Consider the following 24832-nt stretch of genomic DNA (forward strand, 5'->3'; position numbering starts at 1 on the left):
CTGTCTTCAATAAATTACCCTGATCAAAATGGCAGCCAGGAGTCAGGAATGGTATTGTGGATGCTACCACATACCTTTTTTCTCTCACAGTGCATTTGGCATCAGCAGCCAAGAGGGAGGAAGGAAGCAGAGTAACGTAGGAGCTGCTGTATTGCAGACTCCCTTCCTGTGGGTGAACTGGCCACAAGACCAAGACTACTGTTGGTACAGATAAAAATTATTTGCACCATGATGAAAAATCTAATCCAAGGTGGACTTCTCAGACCTGTGATACAAATTAAGAGGAAAGGTAAAGAAATGAAGTGCTCCCAAATAATTCTGATTCTGAAAAGTCTCACCACAGTATCCAGGCTAACTTCCGTAATTGCAGAAACTCAAGCAACACAACAACTTTGAGAGAAAAATAGCAATTCTACCACATATGTTGTGATTCTATTTGCTTAAAGCTCCACATTCTAAAAAGAAAAACCTACAATTATAAGAATACACTGATTGAGAGTCTGTGGCAGAAAGACTACTGGTTCAGTTATCTGCAGGGCTATGTTCCAGTGCACTGTTTACTTCTGAACAGATCATTGTCTTGGTTAGAAATACTACATTTGACACAATTCACTTCAAATAGAGCAACTAATACAGTCTAACTGCTTTAAATTCTGATAAATGCACTGATCTGCAACTAACATCTCTTCAGATAAACAAGCACAAACAGCACACCACGTTCCCTCAATCACCTGCTTTTGATTAATTTCTACATGGAAATCTACAATTAAATCTGTTATTTAAGATTCAGAATAAGCAGAGTTTGTCAACCATATCCCCTGGTGTTCACAAGTGCGAGGATACCTCATCTTCCAAGTTATAAAGATGCAACAGGCACCACAGTAATTATTTTTACAACCACAGCACCTGGAGGCCTCACAGCATTGTGGTAGGTACTGAACACAGCTTTCATGGAATCAGCCCCTGTTGATAAGTCTATAAATCTTGCAACATAAAAATAAAATAAAAAAATGTTTGCCTGTTCAGAGACAGTTTTACCTACTCTTTCCCAGTGCAAAAAAAGAAAAGTAATTTGAATGCATAATCTTTGAAAATCAACTAAATGCTTCCCCTATATGGAGCCAGCTTTATAATTATTTCCTAATGTTTGATGTGTTGCTCTAATCTTTGCTAGTCCCGTGAAAATTGTCAGCTTCTACTTGCAGATACTTCTGTTTCAAGTCTCTCTTTGAAGGATAATGAACTTAAAACATCAGCTACTGAACAGTGAGAAGTTCCAGAAAAGACATTATTAAAAAAACAGAAAAAGCAACTTCCTTAAAAGACTTCCTTTTGAATGAAACATCAGAGAAGACCCCTCAAGGTTTTTGGAACAGGTAAAAAAATCTGTTCTGAAATTTTTGAGAAGTGCAATTCAGACCTTCACCAAAACCAGCTGAAGATAAACCTGAATGCTCTATCTTCGTGAATAAGATTAGTTTCACTGTAAAACATGGGGAGGAGGAGGACTGCAAATGCAACTGTTTAAATTATTTAGATTGCGATTACCTACTTAATCCTAGGAAGCACAAATAAAACTCAACTTCAGTTGTAAAAAAATCCTGTGTCCACTTGTAACCAGTATCTGCCTGCTTAAAAAGAATTCCTCAAATAAAGCTTATCCTGAAATCCCATTAGAGAAGAGTAGAACTTTGTTTCCTATACATAGGAGTAAATTTTTTCCACATATCCTTCTTTATTCTTTAATTAAGCTGAAGATAAAATAAAATTAATGGATGAAAAATCCCACTCAATTATTTTTTAAGTTCAATAAACAATTCACAGAAATATAGGATAAGCTGAGTAGGAAGGGACCCATGAGGACCATCAAGGTCCAACTCCTGACCCTGCATAGGGCCATCCTCAGTCACACCATGTGCCAGAGAACATAGTCCTAGTGCTTCTTGAACTCTGCCAGGCTGGTGCTGTGACCACTTCCCTGGGGAGCCTGTTCCAGTGCCCAACCACCCTCTGGGTGAAGAACCTTTTCCTAATATCCAGCCTAAACCTCCCCTGATACAACTTCAGGCCATTCCCCCAGGTCCTGTCACTGCTCACCACAGAGCAAAGATCAGTGCCTGCCCCTCCTCTTCCCTCACAAGGAAGCTGCAGACTGCAATGACATCTCCCCTCAGTCTTTTCCAGGCTGAACACATCCTCATATGGTTTCCCCTCAAGGCCCTTCACCATCTTTGTTGCCCTCCTTTGGACACTCTCTCTAGTTTAATGTCTTTTTTATATTGTGGTGCCCAAAACTGCCCCCAACACTGGAGATTGCAGTGCTGAGCAGGACAATCCCCTCCCTTGCCCGGCTGGCCATGCTGTGCCTGATGCCCCCCAGGACAGGGCTGGCCCTCCTGGCTGCCAGGGCACTGCTGGCTCATGTTCAACTTGCCACAGACCAGGAAACCCAGGTCCCTTTGTGTGGCACTGCTCTCCAGCATCTCACTTCCCAGTCTGTCTGTACATCCAGGGTTGCCCCATCCCAGGTGCAGAATCCAGAACTTTCCCATGTTGAACTTCATCTGGTTGGTGATTGCCCAGCCCTCTCATTTGTCCGGGTCTCTCTGCACTGCCTCCCTGCCTTCAAAGGAGTCAGCAGCTCTTCCCAGTTTTGTATCATCTGGGAACTTGCTTAGTGTCCCTTCCAGTCCTGTGTCCAAGTCATTTATAAAGATGTTGAAGAGCACAGAGCCTAAGACGGAGCCCTGTGGAACCCTACTTATGACAGGTCTCCAGTCTGACATCACCCAATTCCCTACAATGAATCAGTTGCCATCACATGATGTGTTTATCCAGCTGTGGGCTGGACATTTTTTCGAGAAGGATGCTCTGAGAGACAGTATGGAAAGCTTTACTGAAATCAAAAAAGATTACAGAAACATCATTTAGGTAGAATTAGGCTTCCATGACATAAGAGTTTTATACAGTAATTACAGGAAGAAAGGGTGCATTAAATACCACCTACTTCCATCTCTGTTAGTAAATGACAGAAAACAGATTTTATAGTAGAAGAGGAGGTCAAACAGCAGCAATTCTTAGTTACCAAAGTCACACATGCAATTTCTGAGCAGTATTTCCTGGGCAATTTTTCTTTTCTACTTTGCTTCCAACCACAGTTCCAAAGGAAAGGTAAGCAGAACAGTAAGGAATACCTTTGATGAAATAAAATTACTCCACTTATCAAATCTTCTCTGAAAACACAGACTACAGTTGATAGCCGCACCCTGGCTAAGTAGCCATTCTAGTGTTTAAATTTTAATGCTTCAAAAAACAACTCCACTTATGAAATATTTTGTTTTAAAATTCACTTCAATAAATTTGTTCATAAAGATTTAAAGTTCCATTTTAACACTAAACTTTACTTGAAACACATACTACTTTACACATTATACTTTTCCCTGTTCTTCAATTCTACACATAAGCACTTAAACAGATATAACAAGGCAAGGCAATACACCAAGACCTTCATGCTACTCTCCCTCTGAACCTCAAAATGTCTCTGTAGAACTCTCAGGCCACACAGAAATTCAGCCCTGGTCTCTCCAGATGCTCTACATAGTACTGTAGAAAAGAAGTGTTCTCTAGGTCTTACTGTACATCTGAGTAACATGTTCATCTTTACAACTTCATTGTTTCCAGACAGTATTTATACTGAGGCCAGCTCACAGAGGGATGAAGTAGGAAATATGATGTCCTAGACGGAAACAAGCACTGTCTGATTAATCTCCGCTACAAGTAGCTCTAAAAATCAGTGTCATGCTTGTAGCAAGTTTCTACTCAAAGCAGAAAAGTAGCCACAGGAAAAGCTTTTGAATGTAACTAACTAGTGTGCAACACTCCCTAGCTTCTTAAGGATATCCTAGATGTAAACAGCCAGGAAGAAACAGACAAATTTAAAATACAGATCTGGAAACACGTACTTCAAGTCAAAAAATCCAAAAACTTCAAATGTGTTTCTAGTTGTCAGGGACAAACAGTTGAAAACTGATGCAAAGGTAAACAGTGATTCTCATTTCATTTAAGCCCAGGGGTTGCTTCCTTTGCTGCTTCTTTCCTACTATCAGGCTCATGGTGGAGTTCATCTTGCAAGGATAAACTCCCGCATTTGCTGGCAGCTCCAGTAAAGCCCTACAATAGTATCAAGATCTGCCAGCATGGATACAGCTATAGGTTTTCTTTGTGCTACAATAAGCTGATGTGCTTTCTGCTCCACAAACTAGAGAAAAACTCAAGTGTCTTCATGTCACATGGGTGAATTGGTTTAGACTGTATCATCACTGCAAAAAGAACAAGTTATAAGTCCTACAGGGCCCCTGAAATGAAGTATCCCACTTTAGAAGTGTCACATGTGTGTTGAGACAAAAAACTCTATGGGACTCCACTAGAAATAGCTTGGTCACCTACCAGAAAGCCACTGCCTCAACGACAGAGAGCAGCTCTGCTACAGGTAGGCCAGGCACCAGCTGACCCTGTAATGGCTCTTACTAAGTACTGCAGCATTTCCATCACATTAGTTTGCTCTGTCTCACCAGGATTCAACACGACTGGTCAGTCTAATTTTGCATTTAAAGAAGGCTGTCCAAGAATATGCTTCTCACTCTGTCTCACCAGGATTCAACACGACTGGTCAGTCTAATTTTGCATTTAAAGAAGGCTGTCCAAGAATATGCTTCTCACTAAAAGAAAAGAATTTACAATTAGGAAAATTAAGCACTAGTGGAGCTTAAATGATGCCCTCTGAAATTATGACAGCCAGTCAGAGTTGGATTCAGCTAGTATCTGTTAATAGAATCAGAAAGGAATATTTCACTTCATTGTCTCAGCTATGTGGAAAGCTGGACCAGGATGGGGAAAACAAAAGAAGATACTCAGGTCCTGTTCATGCTGGCAAAACTAAGCCCTGTCTATACCCAACATAGATTTGATTACACAGGCTTATTTGGAAAAGATATGAAAAAATTTTGCAGATTTTAACACCTTTCCTTCCTTATCCTGGGATTTTTGCTGTGCCCAGACATTGTTTTTTTCCCCCTTAAAGATGAAAGCAGAAGTAAGTTGGACAGACTCAGATGGCACAAGGCACTGCCAGGGAACACTGACCTGGAATGAACAGTTTGCTTCTCAGCACTCTGACAAACGGAACTGGGGAACAAAGGACCTTACCTAGTTCTAATTCTCACACTGGCTTATCTTGCCATTATAAACAAAGTCAAATCACTGTATAATCTTTCCTTCTGTAATGTGGGAATCATACTTTCTTGTCATGGGAAAACTCACTAATTAGTAAGCTAAATGCTTAATAACACTTTGAGTGACCAGAAATGCCTATTTTAGAACACATATCTCTGCAGCATTTTTCCCAAAACACATGTGCATATATATCTTATTGTCAATATAAAACACTGACGACTCAAAGGCCAGTGGCAAAAACATGACATTAACAAAAAGACTTCAGTTTGACAAGAGCCATCTCACCAAGTCAAGGCCTCTGTTTTTACTACTTACTGCTCTTTCAAAATAGCTGAAGTGGAATGCTGACAAATCTCACAGGCCTATGTTTCTCCTATCTGCTGTGGGCTATCCCACCACATGTATCATAAGAGCACGTGCTGGAATTTCGAGAAATCCTCAAATGCACAGAAAAGAGATGGTCTAAAACATTAACAAGTGGATAAAACTGTCTGAGCCCTGCTCTGAACACATGCATTTCCATAAAAAGGACATTTCTTCTTATGGGATATTATTTTTTTCGCCTGTGTTCTTGGGTTCCTCAATTTTAGATTTTAAAGTAATTTTGAAGTATTATCTGCTTAAATATCTAACAATCTAACAATTGAAAATTTACTTCAATTTCAGGGAAGATTTTTTAAAAACTTGTATTTTTAAGATAGAGGTTTTTTTAACCTCAGGAAGAAACAAGGGGATAAATTAGTTCTCATTTCTTCACAATGAATGTATCAGAGTAATAAATAAAACCAGCAGATTCAGGCTAGATCTATACATCCAAATCAGGTCAGGTTAATAAAATGCAAGCAGCACTTCTTCAGAATCACACTGAACTATAATATGCAGTATTGAACATATGTTTACGCCTATACTTACATATATCTTCAACTGTCAATTCCTCAAGTTAAGCAGAAAGCCTGCCCTAGGCCTATCTTAGCACTGTAGTTAACTGGTGTTTTAGAAACACTTACTGCAGGCATTAATAACAGTGGTTTCAAGTAGGCCCATCTTCCCTGTGCTAGCACGGCCTCAAAGGCCACACAGAGTCTTCTCCTCATACATACCACAAAGATCAGGACAGGCAGTCCTGAGCTCAAACACTGGACTGTCCCACTGAAATCTTCCGTTCCAACCTGCGGCAGCCTGGGGTGACCGACATCTGCCATCAAACGCCGGGAAAGTGCTTGAAAACGTATGACTACAAAAGCAAAGCTGCTTAACGTAAGCAAAAGGCCTCCGGGACTTTTCCTTTGCAGGAAAACTGCAGTTAACAAAAAAAATGGAACACCGTGGCCACCCCAATAACGGCACCTGCCCTCAGCGAAGACATTTTTCAACTCTTTGTTTAACTTAAAACTCATTTTCCGTACACTCGGATTTTCTTAAATAAACAAAGAGAAGACACCGTACCCTGTCTATCCGCACGACGCAACGCTGTTTCCCAACGGGGCGTGTTTGGGAAGGGAGAGGAGCCGGGGGCAGGGATCGCGGTGCTGGCAGCAGGCAGCAGCTGCCGGCGGGGCCGCGCCGGGCCGAGGCCGGCAGCCCAAGGCCGCTCACCTGCGGGGGGGCCCTGGGAGCGGCAACTCCGGCCAGCGGCACCCACGGCCCGACCCTGGCCCTGCCCCCGTCCCCGCCACCCTGCCCGGTCCGGCCACCCGCAGGGCCGCCCGGCCCCGCCGCCTCCCCCCTCCTCCCGCAGGACTCGGCCGGGCTCCGCTCTCACCTTTAAGAGATTAGACGTCGCCATGATCCCCACTGCGGGGCCTCCCCGGCCGGCAGCGGCAGCTTCTCTGCTCGAACTCGGTTCGGCTCCCACCGGCCGCTGCCGCTTTACATGGCCCCGGGCCGCTCGCCCGCCCGGCCGGACCCGCGGCGGCAGCGGCGGCGGCGGCCTCAGCGTTAGGCTTCTCTGTCCCGCGGCGAGGCTCGGGGAGCTCGGCAGCGCTGGGACCGGCCGGGTGCTCCGCACGCAGCCGCCCCTCAGAGCCTCATGGCGGCGTCCGCCCGGGCGGCGCTCGGCGGCCGCGGCTCCATGGAAGGGGCCGGGCCCACATGATGCGGCGCCGGGAGCGGCCCCGCCGCCCAGCGCGGCTGCGGGCGCCGCCTGCAGCGCCCCCTGCCGGCCCGCCGCCCGCGCCGCCCGGCCCCGGCGCCGCTGCCCTCACGGCCCCGCGGGGCGGGGCTCGGCGCGGAGCCCTGCGTTCGGCGGGACGGGGTGCTGTGGTTTGTAAGCGCCGAAATAACTTGACTTCTAACTAACTAACGAACTAACTAACGAACTAACTAACGAACTAACTAACTAACTAACTAGCTAGCTAGTCCCGGCCCGTCCCGCCGTCCTGTCCCTGCGGGTGCTGCGGTAGCGGCCCCCCGCACGCCCGGGCGGAGGGAGCGGAGAGCACCGCGGGCACAGCCCCGCACGGCCACCCGCACTGAGCCGTGTGCTGAGAAGCCAAGTCGCTGCCCTACACCCAATCTCCGGCTAAGCCGTCACGCTTCGTGCCAGTTGTCATAAATGTTCTATTTACAGAATTATTAAGTGTGTAAGTATCTGAAGGAAGGGTGTCAGGAGGATGGACCAGGCTCTTCTCAGTGGTGCCCAGCAACTGGGAAGAGAGACAATGGGCACAGAAGTTCCACCTAAACATAAGGAAGAACTTTACTGTGAGGATGACTGAGCACTGGAACAAATTGCCCAGAGAAGTTGTGGAGTCTCCCTTACTGGAGAAGTCAAGAACTGTCTGGACACAATCCTTTGCTCTAGGATGGTCCTGCTTGAGCGGGGAGGTTGGACCAGATGACCCCCTGTGGTCCTTTCCAATCTGAGCTATTCTGTGATCACAGCATCTTCGGAGTTGGAAGGGACACACAAGGTTCATCCAAGTCCAACACAAGAGAATATTTAGTAGGAAAACTTTGCATTTAGGCACCTTTTGAGAAGGAATTGGAAAATTTCAGGGTTTCTTTTTATGAAACAGACTCTCACATTTGTCTTAAAACATTTAGCCTTTGTCTAAAAATTTACCTAGAAGAAAATTTCACCAAGCTTTTCATCCAGGCTTAGAGCCCTGAGAGCTGATGCTTCCTGTTCAACCTGGTCTGCCCTGAGTCATTAGCATGGACAGCCACGGCACTGGCCACTAGGATGGCAGCCCTCACTTCGCCTCTCCTGGGGCACGAGATTTGAAGATAAATTCCTATTGCAGAGGATAGGGACCCTGAAGTGTAAGAAAGCTGTAACAAAACATTTAAGAAATGTGTATACTGTTGTGGAAGTTTTGATAATGCTGACCAAATGTAGCCTGCAGCCTTATTAAATGAATAAATTATGATAGTCATATTAAGGCCTTCTTTTAATTGAGAAGCAGAAAGGAGGTGTTGAATAATCTATTTTGATAAGGTTTCCAGCTTTCAAATGCTCCAATTAGTTTATGATTTTTTCTTAGCTGTTATTATATGTTCTATACTATTAATATTTAAGTATATGGTATTTATTGCACATATAATAGACACGGTTATACAGTTTTACATATAACTATCCAATATAGATCTAATTGTATTATGCACTTTCCATTGCACATATATTCTGCAACAGTGCTGAAGTTAGGAGGCCTCCAGCAGGGGCAGTAAAATCTGTGCATTGTGCATTTGTGCTTCAGCTTCTTCGCTGCCCAGTCTGTGTTTTACGTTAGGTGTGTAAGTACCAGAGAAGCTAAAATACAGGTAAATATTCTACAGAATGTGACATGGAGGCAGCCATTTCTATGAGCCACTACTCTGTGAACTGATTCATTCTCTTTTGTCCAAGCCCTTAAAAAATGTGAGCATTTCCAATTATTTGATATTTTTGGGTTTATTTTCTATCAGTTTCTTTTTAAATATATATTTGCTATTAATGCCACAATTCAGTGATGTTTATAAACTGCTTTTGATACACAGAGCCAGAAGATGAACTACTGTAGAGAACTTCTTCTCAGGTCCCTTTGATGCAAAGCTTAGACAACAACAACACAAATCATTAGAATGCTATAACTGCAAATTTTGCTTAACCAACATTGAAACTAAAATGAAGTTGGGCAGTGTTTTAAAATGCTACATTTGAAAATGAGGGATTTAGCTGTATTTGCACTTTTCATCCAAACTTACCAAGTGTTGCCACAAAAATGTGTGAGTACGCTGGATGCAGTAGCACCAGTGTACTTTTCATGGTCTGGTCTTTTCTAAATCCCCTTAGGCACCTGGTAGACATTATATAACACTGTATATAACATATAACAGTATGCTGCTGGCCTGGATGGGTCAGCAGTGACTGTACTGAGTATGAGAGTTTGTGCATCCTGCCCCAATATGCTCTTGTGCAATAGTTATGAATAGGCTAGGCAAGGAATAAAGAGAACTTGAACGTCTGAGAAGCAGAGAGACAAGGAAATGCTGGTACTTCTTACTGATATTAAAAATAGTGCACATCTCATTTTGCATGGTTTACACAATGACTGTTATTGTTTGGGTTTTTTCCCCTGAAGATCTTTGCATGAATTTTCTGGGAAGTGAAGACATCTGTGAGTCTTAAGGATTTGTAGTATTTTAGTACCACTTCAGGGTGCTTCTACAGTGCTCAGTGTTACACAATATTGCTTTATTTGCTTTAATTCTATTACAAATGGATTATTATTCAATTCTGCTGATAATGAAGATATTAATTATTGATTGGTATTACACTGGCCTACAGTTTTAATCCTTTGCATGGATTGTAAAAGGCAGAGGGAATGACAATCCCAGACATGTGGACTGCTTCAAAGTGATTTGCAAGGAACAGCTCATTACGATTTGGATGATCAGTGAAATTTATACCATCATAATATTCTATATATATTGGAGTAAACTGATTCCAAGCTTTGAATGAGTTGCATCAGAGAGAAATATGTGTTTCTATGATCTGTTCTAATGACCTGATACCAATAAGATGCAAATAGCTTCTTCTAATCTTAGTTCATGAAGGGAAAAAGCGTGATGCTTGATTAGTCCATTTTAAACACTTCTCCCATCAATCTAGTTATATTCAGTAGGGATACTAAAACTTAGAGTTTTCCTTTCAGTTGGAAATTCTTGTTTATCACTGCTGTGGACTGTCACAATGACCTCATGCACAAAATGTGCTGTGAGTCACTAAAAACCATCCTTTTAGAAGGGCAAGGACACTCAGACATCTACCTTTAGCTGAAACAAGAAGCACTGTCAGTGACCAAACTTCTATGTTTGTTTCCATTTCAACAATTAAGCAAACACTTCTGGTGTTTACTATCTTGGCTTCACATCACCTTTTCTGTCAATAACAATGGCATTCTGCAGAAATTGCCTGCATGTGGCAGTAAAATTACTGTTGCTTTCATTTAAAGCAGCCCAAGGCTTTGCTATCTTAGCGTCACCAGAACCACCTATCCTGTGCATCTCAGTAGGACCCCTTTGTTCTTATGCCAACATTGTCCTTTAGCTTAAGTAACCTCTCTCCCTGATGTTTGTTTCTCTCTGATGTATTTTTTAGACCACAGTACTATTCCCTCATAGTTTCCTTGCTGGAAAACCTTACACTTTTTATCCTGAGTGTCACTGAGGATGGTGTGGGGTGGTGCAGAGTGACTGTTCGCAGGCAGAACCTGCGGGAGGGTTTTTGTTGAGGCCAAATTCCTCCCGGGACACAGAGAAGCACATGGCATGTGTTAGGCAGAATGTGGCCATTGTTCCTCACACAGAGTTGTGTGCACAGAGTTGTGGAGAACTGCTGTGAGGAATTACACTTGATCTCCCAGTGGTTTTTGGACAGCTAGAAATTTACTGTTCCATTCACTATGTACTTGGGGAGCTAGAGTTGGGCTGTGAAGCATGGTAGTGTGAAAGAGGATACCACCAGAAAAAACAGGTTTTACTTTTCTGACACTTGTTCACATATGAATCTCTTTTTCAGTGCTCAGTAAGCTTTGCCTCTCTTTTGTTTTAAAAGCTTCTCTAAGAACCAGACTCTTTTCCACAGAGAATTGGGCAGAGAAAAATCCCAAGAAAATGAACTGTTTCAATGGTCTGATTGGTGGGATTTGAAACTTAAGTATTTTAAAGTTACGTCATGGCATAGCTCGTTCCTTTAAAACATACAACACAAGTTGTATGTCAGCAAAATTACTAAAATTATCTGCCCAGAGAAGACTTTTCTCCCTGAATAATATGCAGTAATTATTTTTAAATTACAATATAATATAAATTATTACCAAATAGCTGAACTATTTCCTTGGCATTGAAAACTTAACCAAAATGGACAATTCTCGAAAGTGCTGCAGAGCACTGCCAGGCCTGGAAGGTTCTTATTACTAAGATTATGACTGGAATATTTTCCACAATTCCTCCCCTCAGTTTTAGTACCTTAATGCTTAGCAACTAGCACTAAAATTTCCACCTATTGCCCTGCTCACTGTAAGACCTTGGTGCCAGATATGCCTTCTGGCAGTTCCTTCCTGTAAAGAAACCACATGGGGGAGAAGGTGAAAGGAGGGAAAGCCTGCAATGGAGGCATTTGCCTTTAAGCAATGTAGACACTATGCAATGTAGATCTAGTGCCAGCACAGAGTTATCCCCAACTGTTCCCGCAGCTGTGCCACAGAGGTAACCTGTCCTTAGGGAGCACTGGGGTTAGGGAGTCAGTAGCCTGCCTCTCTGTGCAGACTCCAGGTCCCTGGCGCTTTCTTTCATCCCACAAGTCCCACTACAGTGATGGATATTTCTGCAGGGTCCTAAGGGCCCTGGCAGTGGTTAGTCCCACTTCTCCCCTAGGGCTGTGCAGGGATGGAAGAAATGATGTGTGTCCTCCTTCCACCTTTATCTTGTGCAGCCCTCTCCCCCGTGACTGACTTTATTGCTACAGGAGTCTTGGTTTGTGCTTCCACAATTTTCATGGAGTAGGAAAACTCAGTTTGCATAGATTGCACAGATTTGAAGCCAAAGCAATGAGGAATGGCAGTAATTGAACTATAGCTGAGATGCCAGGTTCTTTACCTAGACATTGCTTTTATTTACAATGCACAATTTTTGGGTTTGCTACTTCTACTGTTACCTTTCTGTAGAAGCTCTTCAGCTGCAAGGTGAGCCTTTGGCAGCCTGTGATCGGTTAATCTCAGTTTGAACTGCCCTCGTAGCCTGTGAGGCTGCTGGGGGCTGCTGTCAGCTGGCTCCCAGGGAGCAGTCATCTCTCTGCTGGTTACACACTGAGATCCATCCCTGCATAACTCAGGCCTGGCATAAAGTGTTACTTTGTCTGAGAAGTAAATTAATTAAATACTTGCAAAGACAGTGATCCACTCTAGCAGCTCGGGATTGGTTGAATTCCTCAGTTTGAGTTTAAATGAAGATTTACCTACCCCTTCATAGAGCCTGCTACTACCAATAGCCTCTGTGGGCAATGGGTGATTCCTCTTTTAGAATTTTAATTTCATTCACTTATTTGAAGGATAGTCTCTAGACTCTGAGAAATGAGCAATGCAAATTTTTGCTATTGACAATTGTTTTTTGCTATTTAATGATTTCTTAAACAGTCCACCATGCTTGTGGTAAGTTTCCATGCCCATGAAGAGAATAAACCCTCAGCCTTCCTTCTTTTTCTTCAGGACTGAATAAAGGCTGCTGAAATTGCTCTCCTAGCTTTGTGTAAAAAGCAAAGGTGGAGACTTGGAGGAGCTCCCATTGTGCTGGGGTCTTCAGTGAGGGAAAAAGCACTCTTCCTGGATGTCAATTATGTAAAAAGAGAGCAATGAAGCATGTACTCCCTAAGGGAGCTGAAATGCTGAGACTGAAATATCTCTGATCATGGTGCATCCACCCACCCTCGCTTTCAGACAGGCTTGGGTACCACTAGCTATTCATCTGAGGCAGAAGGGATCTCAGCAGAGACCAGCACAGTGTGCCTGGGGGCTCAGTCAAGCCTGCATCATTTCCTGTAAGCACAGGACAGTCAGCAGTTTGAAGTTAGATCAGTGAGTCTATTCCATACTAAAGGCATAAATTAACAAAACAAAATCTAAATATTTTCCTTGGTTGATTCCTAAGGTATGAGGCTAGTTTCTGCTTCTTTCATGGGACAGATACAATTATGAGCAAGCCAAAATATCTTAAGAATTCATGTGTAAAATATTTTAATGAGAAGAGGAAGATATTTACTCTTCTTTATCAAACTTAAAATAAAAGCAATGAAAGTTTGAACATTTTAGGAGTCCAAAACAATACTTTTTATCTGTTCATTTGACAGGCCTATGAATCCAAATAAAGCCTTTGTCAAGGTTTTTCAACATTTTTCATTTCCTAACTGAGATTGACCAAATCTTAATTTGCAAAGTTTGTGTTTTCTTATTAAATATTTTATATTTTTTAATTTGGCTATCATGTAAGATTTATCTAATTTCTGTAATTTCTGGGTATTCAGTTCTGTTGCTAGCATTCATGCTTCCTTGGGGGGAAAAGAATATACGTGCACTGAGCTATCACCCATTCTACAGCTTATTCAAGCTGTTACTTACATATCATCTTGCAAAGCATCTGAAAAGAAAATAATGCATTTTGACAAATTATCTATTTATCAGACATTTCTATCAACTGCAAGTGTGTAGTGAGAAGATACAGTAGTGGTTTAATATATCATAAAGACAGACAATGTTTGAAAGTACACGTTAATCTACATTTTTAGGAATTACAAATAAGACAACTATGTGCACAGTACTTTAAAATGTAGTGAACTTCTCTTCTAGTTGCATGGCCAATACCAGTTCCTTACACAATTGAATCTGGTTAAAAGCTCTATTCCCAGTGTAATAAACGTGACACCACAGGTACAACATTGACAACAGAGATTAAGGCTCTGTTCTGATGATTATTTCTCTGTGCATCCCCCCCTCCACTCCCCTCTTCTCCTAGTCCTTTTCCCCCCAGTACAACCCATTTTTTTCATACAGAATGAAAAGCTCATTTGCTCCAGAGTATTCAGGAAGAAAAATTTAAGATACAATATTTTATTCTACAAATAATGAAATATGCAATGAAATGTAGATTCACAGCAATACCTGGCACTTATAAGGCTGTTTTAATTTTTTTTGTTATTGTTATTTGGGTATGTCAAAAGAAACCAGTATCCACATCCCATGGTGCTAAACACTCAAAACCAGGTAGCACACAGAGGATAGACTCCAGGACTGAAGATCATATAGACTGATTTTGTCTCAGCAGTCTTTGTGAATTTGAGGAAGAACAATCATCTCTATATTTGAGATACAGAAGGTGAGGCACAAAACCCACAGATGCCTTGCTCAGAAAAACACAGTGAACCAGTGGTGGACTTTGGGTCTGTTGACTCCCCAGTTACTGATTTATTAAATTTAATTAATTAATTAAACAACAAAGATGTTTTATGAGAAGCACAACATAAGCCTCTTATCATAAGGAAATGAATATCAAATGCTCGCACCCTGATTCTGCACTACCTTTTGGCATCTGTAATCATGTTTACTTTGTAAAGAGGGCTTAAAATACCCTACAAACAAAGCTGATTTGGTGTCAATACATGTAGTTTAATAAAGAATCAGGTTCACAGCAATTACTCTCTGGCATGCTGAGACTAGAATTATCTGTTCTATTTGTTAATGAATTAAGGCTGATTCCTGTTTATATTAAGGCCTCTGTATCCTTCCATGATAGTGTAACTGTGCCTCAGTGCAAGTAAGACTCAGGCTTTAGAAAAAATTAAAACTTTTAGTTCCCTTTGAAGTCTATGATTTTAGTTGCCCTAAATGTATAAAGTAACTGGAACCAAACAACCTGTCTCCATGCTACAAAATATTTGAAAAAGGATTGCAAAAGAACGTATAAGTAACTTGAGATAAAACCAGTCATATGCTTGTTGAAGACGAAAACTAGATTAGATAGACTTGTTGCCTGATCTTCAAAAAGGAGAATTGTACATGATAACACACTTTTATATGCAGATAATTGGCTTGATGTTTGGTGGCAATGATTATGCCAGATAATTTGTAGATGCTTACTAACTCCAGAGATCAAGTCATCTTTTATACTACTACAATAAAATAGAAATAGATTTATTTGGTATTTACGTGCTAGACCTAGTTTGCATAAAGCTCGTGTGTGTTATATTCAGAGGAGTAGGAAGATGACCCCAAGCTCAGTAAAATGCTACATGATCACAGATTTCTCCTGTTGTTGTTATCAAAAGCTATTATGGATTTCTTTCTTAGAATAGGAGTTCTCTTACTTTGCTCTCAGTAGATAAGCATTATTTTAGAAATTCTTTCCTCTCCAAATGCTCTATTTGTAATAGTTTTAGTTTAAAACCTTCCATTTTTAAAAAACAGTTTAACATTTGCTGGCTAAGAATAAAACTGTCCTTGCTCTATTCAAATTTAAGGCCTGGGTTCCCATGGGTTGCAGCACTTTCTAACTTTTTTTTACATCTAGTTAGAAGTAGGTTTATTTTTTAAAGCTAATATGGAATTTGTTTGTGTAAATTCTGTAGGCATCAGTGTGATGATGATAATTACACAGCTGAGGATCTGGCCGCTGAAATGTAACTCCAGTGGTTGGGAAAGCTGTTTTGTACACAAGTCAAATAACAGCTGGATCATATGTGATGTTACATTTAGTTTCATTGGCAATTCAGAAAATATTTAATAATAAATTCCATTGTTTCTATTCCCCATTTTTGTATACAAATAAATCATCTTTTCTAAAACATTCTTTTTCTTTAGTAAGGCTTGTACTCATTGTCATATCAAAAGTGTTTGCTATTGGAGCAATCTTTCAGTTTGCTTTCCTTAGAGTTATCTTTATTATCAAATTCTACAGCATTCTAAATTTAATGGTCATTAGCAACCCTGCACTCGAGTAAAGAATCACATGAAAAAGTATAACATTTTCTTGTCCAAAGCTAAAGCAGGATGAACAAAAGTAATGAACTCATCTGATCCTCATCTAACAAGACTTGATTTTAAACAGTATTCAAAATACAAAGCCCAAGCGAATATGTTGTCATGATGATTATTGCACTTTCTCAGTGTCTTGCTATAGAACTAGGTTTCCCTTTAGCAATATATAATTTATTTTTCTGAGGACCACACAAAGTTATTGTACTCTGTAAAGGAAAAAAAGCACTTAAAGTGTTATGGATTATAACCTAGACAGAAGGATACAAAACCAAATTACCGTTCTATGATTCAGCTATGCCATGATCTAATATTGTTTCAAAATTATTTTTCTGTCATTTAGATTGGCATCATCTTCTAAACACCCCATGGGCTCTTTGGCATGCTACAAACTCAGCAGATGCACTGTCTCCTAGGCTTTACAGCTTCTTCTGATGAATGTACAACATTTGGAACAAAGCCACTCTTGACACCTTCCCATCCATCTTGTATTGAGATTTCTCCATTTTTTACTAGTTCATAGATATCTCGCGTAAGAATTGTAAAAGACTCTTCAACATTTGTGGCATCTTTTGCTGAAGTTTCTATATATTTCATACCACAGTCAGATGACAGTTTTTCAGCTTCTTCTCTTGTAACCTCGCGCTGTGACACTAAGTCACATTTGTGTCCTACTAACAGGAACACAATCTGAAAGGGCTGCACATGCATTTTTGCTTCTTCCAGCCAGTCCTTCACGTGTTCAAAAGATCGTCGATTTGTGATGTCAAATACTAGTAGGCCACCCACAGAATTGCGATAATAAGAGCGTGTTATTGATCTATGAAGGAGAAAAAATAGAAAAAGGAAAATTAAAATGCATTTTCACATTATTCATAAAGCGATTACTTTTCCACATGGCAATGTGCTTTTTTCTTTTATAAGTTTTATTAAATAACTTTCCTTTTTTAAAGCTGATTGAAATGTATTATTTTAATCTACTAGACTACTATTTTATTTCCCACATTCAAAATTCACTTTCTAAACATTCCTGAACCCAACACCTCTAGGGCAAATATTGAATGCTGAATTATTCTGTAAAGTGGTCTTTATTAGCAAACTGTGGGACATGTTCACAGAAGAAAAGATATATATGTAAAGTCCGAGTCCTTCAGCTTCATATAAACATGCACTTCCCTTTGTTCTAATCAATTATTTCAGACTGAAGTATGCACACATATGTCAAGAAACCTGGAGCCCAAACTTGTCAATGTTCAAGCATATCCTTTAGCATTCCTTGCAGAAACATTCTTTAAAAGAATGTTTATATAGCTAATCGTAACTCTTTGTACTTGCAGAAGTCAACAGGTAGCAGGCAGAGAAAGGAAACTCCCTGAACAAAACTACCCAAAAGTTTTGAGTGAGCTGGGCAAATACAAACTTATTACAGTCAAGGGACACATCTACCTCCAGTATCTCCCTCAAACAGAGGTTCAAAAGCTCTTTATATTTTACAAATTTACAATTTTTTGGCATGAGGGCTGGCAAGAGTTATTTTATACTTTTAAGCCCTCTAAGCTCCAGAACATTCACTGGAAGGAATTTTGGAAGTAGGAAACTCTTCTTCTGGTTGAAAAAAAAATTTAATGTGCTCTAGAATAAGGAAAAAAGTTAGACTGTAGAGAGAAAGAGTGAAAGATACAGGAACTAAACCATTATTTTAAGTCGCTAATCATGAGCAGTAGGAGAGAATGGAGAAGGTGAGAAGAGACATTTTAAAGGAAGTGACAGCCTACCAAGGAATGTATACAAGCACTTGTTGCTGGCATAAATATATAACTAGTGTATATACAAGTATTCTCCAAATGAAATGAGAAGCACAATCTGTAAACAGTCATTATTTGAAATCATAACCTAAGCTAAGAAGTAATTCCATTTTATCTCATGATTATGAAGAGCATGCTGATGCAAAAACCTCAAAACTTTAGAAAGCAGGATGAACTGTACACAATAGTATAACTTTTTATAACAGTAGCTCCCTCCAATTCTCAGTTCATCACATTTCATAGAATTTTGATGACAATTTGAACACAGAGGTATGATTAGCAGCAATAGTCCTATTACCGATAGGTAAGTGCACAGAAAAAGACGACTTAGATTTCTTGGCATATCCAAATTCATTTAGCCACAGCAAACAGCATTTGAAATGGTTTTATTTAGATAAGAGGGAGGGACTGTTTCTCCTAATGCTTATAAAGATCTTTTCTACATTCCCAGTAATAGAGTCCATGCAGTGTCTCTCTGAATGTGAAGACAACAGGATCTTAACCTCAGATTAATTCAAAAGGCCTGGATATGAAAAATGTCACACTGTTTCACAAAATTGTTTAAGAACATAAGTGAGAGGTGTCACATTTTGTGAAGCATTAAATACAGGTACCATAAGGATCTGTTTCTGATTTTCTTAATTTATTTTCCTCTAGAGTGTCTGCAAACACAAATGAAGGCAGAAAAATAATTCAGGTAGTTCTACTAAGAGCAAATATGGATGACAAAAATGGGATTTGATATGGAGAAGTTAAAGCCAATACAACCTACTTTCATTAAAAAAAAAAGAAAACAAAAAACAAAAAACCCAAACACCCCTGCCCCCACCCCAAACCTTGAAAACAAAGAAATGCATTAGCCAGGAAAGAAAGTAGGTTAGTATTGAAAATGCAATGCATCATCTGCCAAGTATTTCTATATAAAAAGATGTTATATCATGTATCTATGGAGTACTGAAACACAGCCCTGTGTGTGTTTTTGGATGCTTATACACAGCAGTTAGTACCCTCATCTCTTGCACGTCCCTTCTGCAGAGATGTGCTAATTTACAGTAGCTGATGATCTAAGCCATTATATTGAATTATGTGTATGTATTGCTTTTAATGGAGATGACTAAAAAGTATCCTGTAACTTTGTGCCATACTTCACAAAAAGTGGGTGAATATATTGGAGAGACAACAGTAATTTTTTTCTGTACTTCTAGTATGTATAATTTGAAACTAGTTTTCTCATTAAAAAAAAAAAATTGTATAACAGAGAGGCTTTAGAAAACAGCAACTCAAGAAAAAAAGCAATATAGAATTTTTAAAGAAACATTGATACATACAATATCATGTTATGTGGTTTTCTAAAATCTGAGAAAAGGATCATAGAACCACAGAATCTTTTAGGATGGGAAAAACCTTTAAGATCATTGACTCTGATTGTTAACTCAGCACTGCACAGTCAACCACTCTACCACTTCCTTAAATTGACACACCTACATATCTTTTAAATAACTCCAGGGATGGTGATGCCACCACTTCCCCACGCAACCTATCCCAGTGCTTTTACACTTCATGAGGCAGCAGTGCCCTGGCAGCCAAGCGGACCAACCCTGTCCTGGGGGGCATCAGGCACAGCATGGCCAGACGAGCAAGGGAGGGGATTGTCCTGCTCTGCTCTGCACTGGGGTGGCCTCACCTCCATGCTGGGGGCAGTTCTGGGTGCCACAATATAAAAAAGACATTAAACTAGAGAGAGTGTCCAAAGGAGGGCAACAAGGATTGTGAAGGGCCTTGAGGGCAACCATATGAGGAGTGGCTGAAATCCCTGCATGTGTTCAGCCTGGAAAAGACTGAGGGGAGGTGTCATTGCAGTCTGGAGCTTCCTTGTGAGGGAAGAGGAGGGGCAGGCACTGACCTCTTTCCTGTGGTGAGCAGTGACAGGACCTGGGGGAATGGCCTGAAGTTGTATCAGGGGAGGTTTAGGCTGGATATTAGGAAAAGGTTCTTCACCCAGAGGGTGGTTGGGCACTGGAACAGGCTCCCCAGGGAAGAGGTCACAGCACCAGCCTGGCAGAGTTCAAGAAGCACTAGGACGATGTTCTCTGGCACATGGTGTGATTCTTGGGGTCATCCTGTGCAGGATCAGGAGTTGGACCTTGATGGTCCTCGTGGGTCCCTTCCAACTCAGAATATTCTATGATTCTATAATTCTTTGTGTAATCACATCAGAGTATGGCTTTAGGGAGGCTTTAAGTCAGTCACAGTGTTTCTTTTTCATTATGATCTTACTGATCTTTACCAGATGAACCTATCTTTCACTAAAAGCTTTATCTAATTTTGAAGAGTTATTTTTATACTATGACTAAAGACTACATTGTAATGTAATAATTTTAAAAATACATATTGCTTACTGAAAAAAAATAGGATAGTGAATAGGATAGTGTTTTATTTTCAAGATATACTAGAAACAGCATGCATCTAATATCCTGGTTTACTAAAAAGTGGGTTAATGGAAGCATCCTCACAATATTTTGCCCCTACTGAAATGAACTCTCAGTCTTAGCACCACGAGCGTTTTATGGCATTGGAGATTTCATTATTTAAATATATTATTTGATTTAAATATGGGAAAATTAAACAATAAAAAAAACCCATAGCAAAGTAGATGATGTAAAATACAGGCAAAGTAGCAGATTGCTCTAAATGACTGATCTGAAGATAGAAAGAAACTGAGGATGTGCCCTTCATTTACGTAAATGTGCATTACCGACCTGAGTCTATACTAAGCCAGTCTGTAGGTTCTTGTTCTAAGATGTTAAATAAAGTAAGATGTTAAAGGTGTTACTGATTGTCCATGTGACACCTCAGACAATGGGAGATTCTGCTTAGTGATGTCTGATTGATATCAATATAAATATATTCAATAGCTATTTCAGGGCACATTAAAGATTATTTCTAAGTCAATGTATGAAATCCAGTTCAAATATGGAATCATCAGTGAGCTAGAGACATGTAAGAATTTCTCCCAAATAATTCCTCCAAGGAAGTACTTGACATCTTTCAAGAGAGTGTGATGGCAGGTGTGTCACATCTTTCTTTTTCCCTGGGAGTGTCCCTAATGCCTGGGACCAAAAGAAGGGTGTTATTATGCAGTCAGTAGTTTTCCCTGCATGCAGGGAACTCCCCAGGGAGCTTTAAAGACAGGTTTTATCTCCTCTAAAATCCCAAGTGAGGGATTTTGCAAGTGAGCCAGAGCAGAACTGGAAATCAGAACTGCAAACTGCTTGGTGTTCCCCAGTATTAGATAACTTCTTGGAGTAATTAGCTCTTCCCAAAGATCATCTTCGCTTGTGATCTGTAGCGTTCTCCATTAGCAGAGAACAGAATGCAACATTGTAACCTGTGGTGTAATGTAGTAAAATATTTATAATTTATTTGACTAAACATAAAACACACTATACAATAAACACTATTATACTTAGTGCACCAACTGACAAGAAACTCTGAGCAGATAAACAAATGCAAATATTTAAAACTACTTTCTTCAGGTTGTATCTTCTGAGTATTAGAAAAAAACACAGAGGTAAATTTAAGAGCAGCTGACTGCATGATTCTTCAGTGTATATTCCCTGAGCATTCTGGGGTTAAAGGATTTTGATAATTTGATTTTAAATGTATGCAAGAGTCTGTGCATTTGCATTTCTTTAAGTTGAATGCCTTGTCATTGGTCATCCTGGTAACTTGTCAGCAAATTCAAAATAAAGAGATTGTACACTCTTGGTCGCTTATTTACAAGTATTCTGCATTCTGTCTGGAATGCACAGAGGGTGAAAAATGCTAAGAGCTTTCCATTAACACTGTTAATTTCTTTGCTAACCCTTTAGAAGCCTATCTGCAAAAATACATCTCAAGTTGTGACTCATGCAAGCCCAAGAAAGTTGTTGTTTCACTCTAATGCTTATTATAAAGAAAAAAAAAAGTTGTTGTTCCTCAGTAAAACAGTGCAATCCCACCTCTTCAGCTGGGTGTGGGCATCTGCACCACTGTTGCAAGAGAAGACAGGGAGTTCAGAGGAATTGATTCTGGCCAGTGAAGGGGCCCATTTTAATCCTCCTGCTAGCATTCCAGTAACAACAGGTGTGTGTGTCAAGAACACGGAGATGGGCTATGTGTTTGCCCCTGCCATAAATTCATATTTATTGAAACCCAAGTCCAAATTAAAATCCATGCACAACTTGCCTGAAGTGGCAAGCACTACAGATATAACAGAAACAGAGTGAGTGAGTGAGTGAGTGACAGTATCAACTTGTGAACTGGGAAACGACAGACTTTTCTGGGGGAGGAAAAGAGAGTAGTTTTGCTACTGTTTGTAACAGAGGGGAGAAAGGAGAGTATTTAATACCCAGTGCAACATTTGAGCTAGTTTAGCTGCATTATAAATGGTAGCAGTGTTAGTGAAGACTCCTGGCCACAATCAGTGCATAGCAGGTGCAGAAGGCAGACAAAACACTGAAATAAGGGACTGTAGCTGGCTGCCCAGTGGCTTCCACGCTGTCACGGCTGCACTGGTGCAGACGGTGTTGCTGTGCTGGAAGGCAGAAGAGCTGGGAGGTGGCCTGGTCTCCAGATTGCAAGGGAGAGTTAATGGCAGAGCGAATACTGCAGGGGAGGATGAGTTCGGAGGTGATGACAAAGTAAGAAATGCAGAGTTAGGCAGAGGCCTCTTGCAGCAACGAAAGAAAAAAATGTGGAGAAGGGATTGCTATGTTAGGTCCAGGACTTCAGGGGAAAGAGGAGGGAGGGAAGAAGAAACAGGATAAGGCCACTTGTTACCCTACAGCAAGAGCTGAGAGCAGAAGGGTAGCTGTTCCTTGGTGCGTCTGAAGGGAAAGGGTGGCAAAGGAAACTCCTGGGAAGGAACTCGTGGGCACTGGGGCAAAAAGGATGGTGGGCCACAGGGTTAGGACCACTGGCCGGCAGTGAGGTGGAGGACTGTTTGGGGCACAGCAAACAAATGGGTGCAGGGAAATTTTGCGGAGGGGCAAGGCAAAGTCCTTGGGGTGGGGATGTGTCGGATGAGGAGGGTACAGGGCCGGGAGGGCAGCAGGGCGTGCCCGGAGGCCGGCAGATCTGGGGAGAGGGAGGGAGGGGCTGTGGGTAAGATCCCAGGTCCTGTACCTGAACCGCTCCTGCCCCGCCGTGTCCCAGAGCTGTAGCTTGACCCTCTTGCCGGGCTCGATCTCTACCAGCCGGGAGAAGAAGTCCACTCCCACCGTGGGGTCGGAGTGCAGCGGCCCCGGGAAGCGGCCCTCGGTGAAGCGGTGCAAGAGGCAGGACTTGCCCACGGTGGAGTCGCCCAGCACGATCAGCCGGAACTGGTAGATCCAGATCGCCGCGTCCATGGCGGCCCCGGCCTGGCCCGGCTCTGCCTTGGGGCTTTTCCTGGGGCTCCTGCGCGGCCGGTGCCTGCACCGCGCCCCGATCGCCCCCACGCCCGGCATCGGCGCGGCGGGCGGGCGGCGGCAGGCGCTGCGCGGGGCCCGGGGCGCCGCTCCCGCGGGGGCAGGACGGAGCACCTACGCTCGCCGCTCCGGGCGGGGGCCGGGAGCCGGGTACCCCCGACCCGCTCCCGGGGCTCCGCGCCGTGGTCCCCGCCGGCTGCCCGGGCGGGGCGGGGCGGGGCGGGGCGGGCGCTGTCCCTTCAGCACCGCACCGCCCCGCTCCGCTCCGGCCGCGTCTCCGCGTCCCGCTGCCCCGGCGGCTCCCGCCGCTCCCTCTGCCCCGGCCCTGCCGCCGCGGCCGGTGCGCGCTGGGGCCGCCTCTGCCGCCCGCTGGGCGGTGGCGCGGCCGAGCCGCCCGCCGGGGCCGCCCTCCCACCGTGCCGTCATGTGCGCGGCCAGACGGGCCCTCCTCCGCCGCACCGAGCACCGAGGGAACGCTACCTTGGGGCTACAACCCGTGCCCAGCGTCCAGCTCCCCCCGCGGGCAACAAGTGCACGGTTGGGCCGGGAAAAGGGGGATGCTGGGGCAGGGCGCCAGGCCGGCATGGAAAATCGTGGGAGAGAGACTGTTAAAGCATGACTTTTGCAAAGAAATTGGGAGCAGAAAGGAAATACTGGGCGAGGTGTGGAGGAACCAGATCGGCAGGTGAAAAAGGGGCACGGACCTGGAAAGGAAGGTGTCTGGTGGGGTGGGAGTTGGGCAGGCCAACAGATAGAGAGGAACAAGTGCCAGATTGTAATGATGCCACTGGGAAAGTGGCAAAAGGGAAAAGTTAGCAATCTAGTTATCCCCAGAGAGAATCATACAAACTGCCTAGAGAAAGGACATAATACTGGAAATGACAGGGGCATACAAGCTTCATTTCCCAGTGGAACAAACTGCATGTATTTGACCTTGGTGAAAGTGCCTTTACCCAAAGTAATAGAAGAATTGTGTCAGAAGAGATTCCCGTGTCAGAGAAATTTCTTTGCCCTGCTGGGATCTTCAACTGACTATCATTGTTATGATAAATCTGCTGAGCAATAGATTCCTCAGATTTCTTTTAAGTCTCAGAGCCACATGGGATAACAAACACTAACAGTCCTCAGACGGCTGGCAAGGGCATTAGAGCCAAATAAAAGGAAATCGTTGGACTTCTGGTAAACACAATTGCATCAGCTTCTTCTGTAGTTTGGGCTGGGGTGAGGGAGCCACGGGCAGTGAGCCTGAAAACCCAGCTGAGTAGGCTGAGACAGTTGGGAAGTAGGTTGTTGTTGGCAGAAGGTCAGCAGCAAGTGGATACCGATATGAATAGGCACTTTG

The 24832-nt window shown here is 42.4% G+C and overlaps 3 protein-coding genes across 5 annotated transcripts in view; 1 reads left to right on the forward strand and 2 right to left on the reverse strand.

Annotated features, from left to right (window-relative positions):
- Positions 1-7368, reverse strand: part of CUL5 (cullin 5) — a 28379-nt gene extending 21011 nt beyond the window's left edge. Inside the window, exon 1 of one of the 2 annotated variants that reach the window (XM_068181371.1) lies at positions 6995-7368. In XM_068181371.1, the coding sequence (XP_068037472.1) occupies positions 6995-7018 (24 nt within the window). In that variant the 5' untranslated portion in view covers positions 7019-7368. Of the gene's footprint in view, positions 1-6332; positions 6645-6994 lie in introns of those variants that run through there. The other variant, XM_068181370.1, reaches the window with a different exon arrangement.
- Positions 1-24832, forward strand: part of ALKBH8 (alkB homolog 8, tRNA methyltransferase) — a 262866-nt gene that overhangs the window by 38304 nt on the left and 199730 nt on the right. Inside the window, exon 1 of one of the 2 annotated variants that reach the window (XM_068181384.1) lies at positions 8990-8994. The exons of the other annotated variant lie outside the window; for it this stretch is intronic. The gene's annotated coding sequence lies outside the window, so the exon portion shown is untranslated. Of the gene's footprint in view, positions 1-8989; positions 8995-24832 lie in introns of those variants that run through there. 2 annotated transcript variants of the gene reach the window in all.
- RAB39A (RAB39A, member RAS oncogene family) lies at positions 13360-23753 on the reverse strand. The gene is made up of 2 exons (XM_068181372.1): positions 23207-23753; positions 13360-17055 (listed from the first exon to the last, which is right to left on the reverse strand). Exons 1-2 carry the CDS (start codon positions 23527-23529, stop codon positions 16629-16631), a joined length of 750 nt encoding a protein of 249 aa, XP_068037473.1. The 5' UTR covers positions 23530-23753; the 3' UTR covers positions 13360-16628.

This window comes from Anomalospiza imberbis, chromosome 2 (assembly GCF_031753505.1).
Source record: "Anomalospiza imberbis isolate Cuckoo-Finch-1a 21T00152 chromosome 2, ASM3175350v1, whole genome shotgun sequence".
Taxonomy (NCBI): Eukaryota; Metazoa; Chordata; class Aves; order Passeriformes; family Viduidae; genus Anomalospiza; species Anomalospiza imberbis.